General features: G+C 43.4%; 1 protein-coding gene across 1 annotated transcript in view; it reads right to left on the reverse strand.

Moving 5' to 3' along the window:
* The window catches only part of LOC106881814 (coiled-coil domain-containing protein 40), a 21,519-nt gene that overhangs the window by 14,832 nt on the left and 5,640 nt on the right, over positions 1–1,047 (reverse strand). The window contains exons 3-4 of the mRNA XM_014932329.2: positions 387–493; positions 34–117 (exon numbers count right to left, since the gene is read on the reverse strand). Of these exons, the coding sequence (XP_014787815.1) occupies positions 34–117; positions 387–493 (191 nt within the window). The remainder of the gene's footprint in view (positions 1–33; positions 118–386; positions 494–1,047) is intronic.

Here is a 1,047-nt window from a genome sequence, read left to right on the forward strand (position 1 = left end):
GAAGATGAGGGTGAGGTGTGAGACACTACTTACAACTTCCAGCAGCTCCAGCTTGGTCTTCTCCATCATCTTCGTTAGGTAATTCTTCAACGACGTTTGGAACCTGATCATCTTCGGCTGAGATGAGAGAAAGCGAGAAAGGGAGATGTCACATGTCGGTCATTTCGATGGGGGGGAAAAAAAAGGAAAAAGGAGGGCCATTTCAGTATCGATAATATATCACATGGCATTAGATGTGTGTGTGTGTGTGTGTGTTTATGTGTGTGTGTGTGTGTGTTTATGTGTGTGTGCGTGTGTGTGTTTGGCGTAACTGGCCCATTAAAAGCACCGTTCAAACGTTGAAGTGAAACAATAGTCCTGGCACGTAACAAGAACAGTCCACTTACATGATCAGGATCCAAGATAAGAAATGTGTGTTCTTCATCAGCCGGGGTTGGTTCATCCTGCAAGATGCTGCTGTCTGCCGAGGTGGTCGTGTACATTGTGTCAGTCGCTGTCGGAAAATAAATAAAAAAAAAACAAAAACAACAATCAGAATATACATACATGTTTTTTATTCTTTTATTTTTTTACTTCTTTCAGTCATTTGACTGTAGCCATGCTGGAGCATCGCTTCTAGTTGAACAAATCGACCCCAGGACTTATTCTTTGTAAGCCTAGTACTTATTCTATCGGTCTCTTTTGCCGAACTGCTAGGTTACGGGGACATAAACACACCAGCATCGGTTGTCAAGCAATGGTGGGGGACAAACTTGTTTTTTGTATGTATAATATAGGCGCAGGAGTGGCTGTGTGGTAAGTAGCTTCCTTAACAACCACATGGTTCCGGGTTCAGTCCCACTGCATGTCACCTTGGGCACGTATCTTCTACCATAGCCTCGGGCTGACCAAAGCTTTATGAGTGGATTTAGTAGACGGAAACTGAAAGAAGCCCATTGTATGTATATATATATGTGTGTGTGTGTGTGTGTGTGTGTGTGTGTGTGTGTGTGTATGCGTATGATTGTGTGTCTGTGTTTGTTCCACCACTATCACTCGACAACCGAT

Source organism: Octopus bimaculoides, chromosome 28 (assembly GCF_001194135.2).
Source record: "Octopus bimaculoides isolate UCB-OBI-ISO-001 chromosome 28, ASM119413v2, whole genome shotgun sequence".
Classification (NCBI taxonomy): domain Eukaryota; kingdom Metazoa; phylum Mollusca; class Cephalopoda; order Octopoda; family Octopodidae; genus Octopus; species Octopus bimaculoides.